Source organism: Penaeus monodon, chromosome 32 (assembly GCF_015228065.2).
Source record: "Penaeus monodon isolate SGIC_2016 chromosome 32, NSTDA_Pmon_1, whole genome shotgun sequence".
NCBI classification, from domain to species: Eukaryota; Metazoa; Arthropoda; class Malacostraca; order Decapoda; family Penaeidae; genus Penaeus; species Penaeus monodon.
In genome coordinates, this window is record NC_051417.1 from 7,611,035 (window position 1) to 7,613,623 (window position 2,589).

Below are 2,589 nucleotides of genomic sequence, written 5' to 3' on the forward strand. Positions count from 1 at the left end.
CTGATCGCACTATAAAATTCGTTAGTTGCCAATTACTACAAGGTATAAAATAATTTCAGTCATTTGCATTTCATGAAATGTCAAAAATGACAGCGTCTGTAAAGCGAAAACAATATATTTATGTAACTCATTGCAGTTTATCTTTATTTTCCTGTGTCTAGCCAGATTTAACACTGCGTTCAGATAGGAATAAAACAAGGAATCAAAATGTCATGAATAGGTAATATCTTTTTATTATAAAACATAAATCGATGTCAGTATCAAAATATTATCGTTATTTATATACATATATTTATGTATGTATACTTCTAAAATTAAAGCGATATCTAGAGAGATTTCTGAGTTTCATAGGGACAGTCAGAACCCTGGACTGTCTTCGCGAAACGGGAGACGTTGACGCCGATATTCTTGAAGGCGGCCTCGCAGCGTCTCAGGTACTGGTCTGCAAGTTTCGGCGAGCGGGAGAAGATGAAGGAGAAGTCGGAGTAGTATCCGAAGTTGTATTCGGTGCAGGAGTAGATGCAGGAGAAGTTCTCGTAATCCGTGTCGAGGATGACGTAGGGAGCGATAAAAGCTGGGAAAGATAAATAAGGGGTCGGTAATAACAGGATAGGCTATTTATAATGACATTCCAGTATTTGTTCAGTAGCTCCACAGAACAGAAATCATGTTTAAATACCCACATCCTTCATAGTCGACGGAGAGATGAGGGTCTCCAAGAGGCATGGGAAGAATCTGACCGTTGCGCTTCATGAGGTTACCGTCAGCATTAATGCCTGTAGACTTGGCGATGAATTTGTTTCCATCTGTAAATTAGTAACAGGTAATTACTATCAAAAATAATAGATCCATTAAAAATAGATCCATGAAATCGGGATATATCTTAACATTATAGGTGTCCACATAATGAAAATCCATCTTACCAAAGGAATATTCGTTGCGGACGCACTGCTTGAGGAGTTGGTATGGGTTGTTTGTGAGGGCAATTTCGTACCAAACACCAGCATACTGAAGCAGGAAAGAATAATCACTGTATTTCTAACAGCTAAATGTGTTTGTAGATATCGCATTATTAAATTACATATAATATCCAGTTATATGACTGCGCAACTGATAATTTTTTTTGTAAATTTAACATACCTTAGGATGATTAGGAATCTGTTCATCGAAGAGTGATTTCTCGTCCACCGCAGGACATCTTCCTGGAACGACGAAGTCGGGGATCTTGTCAGCAGCGACGGCTGCTACAACAGCAAGGAAGAACAGAGATGCATGCATGGTGATCACAGTGGATGCAACTTCTGCCGTAACAAGAGCGCCTGCTGCCTTATATAATCCGGCTCCGGTGATGAGGTTCAAGAAATTTCCAGATTGTTAGATTACATTGCGAATTAACGCAAAACAAAGATGATATTGCATTTTATTTATCAGTAACATCTTTCTCTTGTATCAGTATGAAAGTAGTAAAAGTAACATTGATTGTGCAGTAGAAAGAAAGCAAATAATATAAGTCGAAACTGACAACAGAAGTTGGCCATCAAAGCTCCGCCCCTCGAAAACGGGATATAAGAACGGCAGGTACTATTGCAAGGAACACAACTGAGAAGCCATCATGTTCACCACACTCATAGCTGCTGCCCTCGTGGCTCTTGTCACTGCTGACGGCATCCCAGACTTCGTTGTACCTGGAAAATGCGCTAAAGTGGCCAACCAAGACAAGTTCGATCTTCGCAGGGTAAATACTCGTATTCTTTTGTATGTGCTATATATTTTGTTGGTCTTGATATAGTCCTCTTCATAATTTGAAGGAATCTACATGTCCAAGCTCATTTGTTTTCCCCCACAGTACTCCGGCCGCTGGTATCAGACTCAGATCATCGACAACGCTTACCAGCCATACACTCGCTGCATCCACTCCAACTACGACTACTCTGACTCTGACTACGGCTTTAAGGTGACCACAGCTGGATTCAGCCCCAACAACGAGTACCTGAGACTGGAGGGCAAGATCTACCCCACAAAGGACTTCCCAGCTGCTCACATGCTCATTGATTTCCCTACCGGTACGTTTCTGCCGTATCATTTACAACGCATATATTTCCTTGCATTGGGAAAATAGAACTGATAATGTCTACTAAATCATCGACTAATAAGCTTTTCCTTTTGTTTTAGTTTTCGCCGCTCCCTACGAAGTGATCGAGACCGACTACGAGACGTACTCGTGCGTGTATTCCTGCATCGACTGGAACGGCTACAAGTCCGAGTTCGGCTTCGTCTTCTCCCGCACCCCACAGACGTCCGGTCCAGCCAACGACAAGTGCGCCTCCGTCTTCCGCAAGAATGGAGTCGACTTCGCCTTATTCAATGACGTTGCTCATACGGCCGAATGTGTCTATAGAGCTTAGAGTATAATGCATTACAAAGATTATAAATGATATTTTTATATAAGGATATGTGATTATAACATATGCGTGCGTCTGTGTTTCGAATAAAATTTAAATCAAATATAACTCTATAGACCTTCCCTATGGCTTTAGCACACCTGAGGTATAGAGCAGTTTACTGTGAACATCACTGAAGTCATGTTTA

The 2,589-nt window shown here is 41.1% G+C and overlaps 2 protein-coding genes across 2 annotated transcripts; one reads left to right on the top strand and one right to left on the bottom strand.

Moving 5' to 3' along the window:
* Positions 1 to 210: 210 nt before the first annotated feature.
* On the bottom strand, positions 211 to 1,300 carry LOC119593418 (crustacyanin-C1 subunit-like). Its single transcript, XM_037942349.1, has 4 exons — positions 1,141 to 1,300; positions 924 to 1,008; positions 684 to 806; positions 211 to 574 (listed from the first exon to the last, which is right to left on the bottom strand). The coding sequence occupies exons 1-4, from the start codon at positions 1,276 to 1,278 to the stop codon at positions 327 to 329; spliced, it is 594 nt and encodes a 197-aa protein (XP_037798277.1). The 5' UTR covers positions 1,279 to 1,300; the 3' UTR covers positions 211 to 326.
* Positions 1,301 to 1,579: 279 nt separating this feature from the next.
* LOC119593425 (crustacyanin-A2 subunit-like) lies at positions 1,580 to 2,524 on the top strand. The gene is made up of 3 exons (XM_037942355.1): positions 1,580 to 1,735; positions 1,847 to 2,063; positions 2,173 to 2,524. Exons 1-3 carry the CDS (start codon positions 1,613 to 1,615, stop codon positions 2,403 to 2,405), a joined length of 573 nt encoding a protein of 190 aa, XP_037798283.1. The 5' UTR covers positions 1,580 to 1,612; the 3' UTR covers positions 2,406 to 2,524.
* The last annotated feature ends 65 nt before the right edge of the window (positions 2,525 to 2,589 follow it).

Excerpts from the sequence above, each read along its gene's own strand:
- LOC119593418 (XM_037942349.1), bottom strand. The coding sequence starts at position 1,278 with ATGCATGCATCTCTGTTCTTCCTTGCTGTTGTAGCAGCCGTCGCTGCT. Across the intron at positions 1,009-1,140 it reads AGATTCCTAATCATCCTAAG|TATGCTGGTGTTTGGTACGA; the intron begins GTATGTTAAATT and ends TTCCTGCTTCAG. Across the intron at positions 807-923 it reads CCGCAACGAATATTCCTTTG|ATGGAAACAAATTCATCGCC; the intron begins GTAAGATGGATT and ends ACTAATTTACAG.
- LOC119593425 (XM_037942355.1), top strand. The coding sequence starts at position 1,613 with ATGTTCACCACACTCATAGCTGCTGCCCTCGTGGCTCTTGTCACTGCT. Across the intron at positions 1,736-1,846 it reads ACAAGTTCGATCTTCGCAGG|TACTCCGGCCGCTGGTATCA; the intron begins GTAAATACTCGT and ends TTTCCCCCACAG. Across the intron at positions 2,064-2,172 it reads GCTCATTGATTTCCCTACCG|TTTTCGCCGCTCCCTACGAA; the intron begins GTACGTTTCTGC and ends CTTTTGTTTTAG.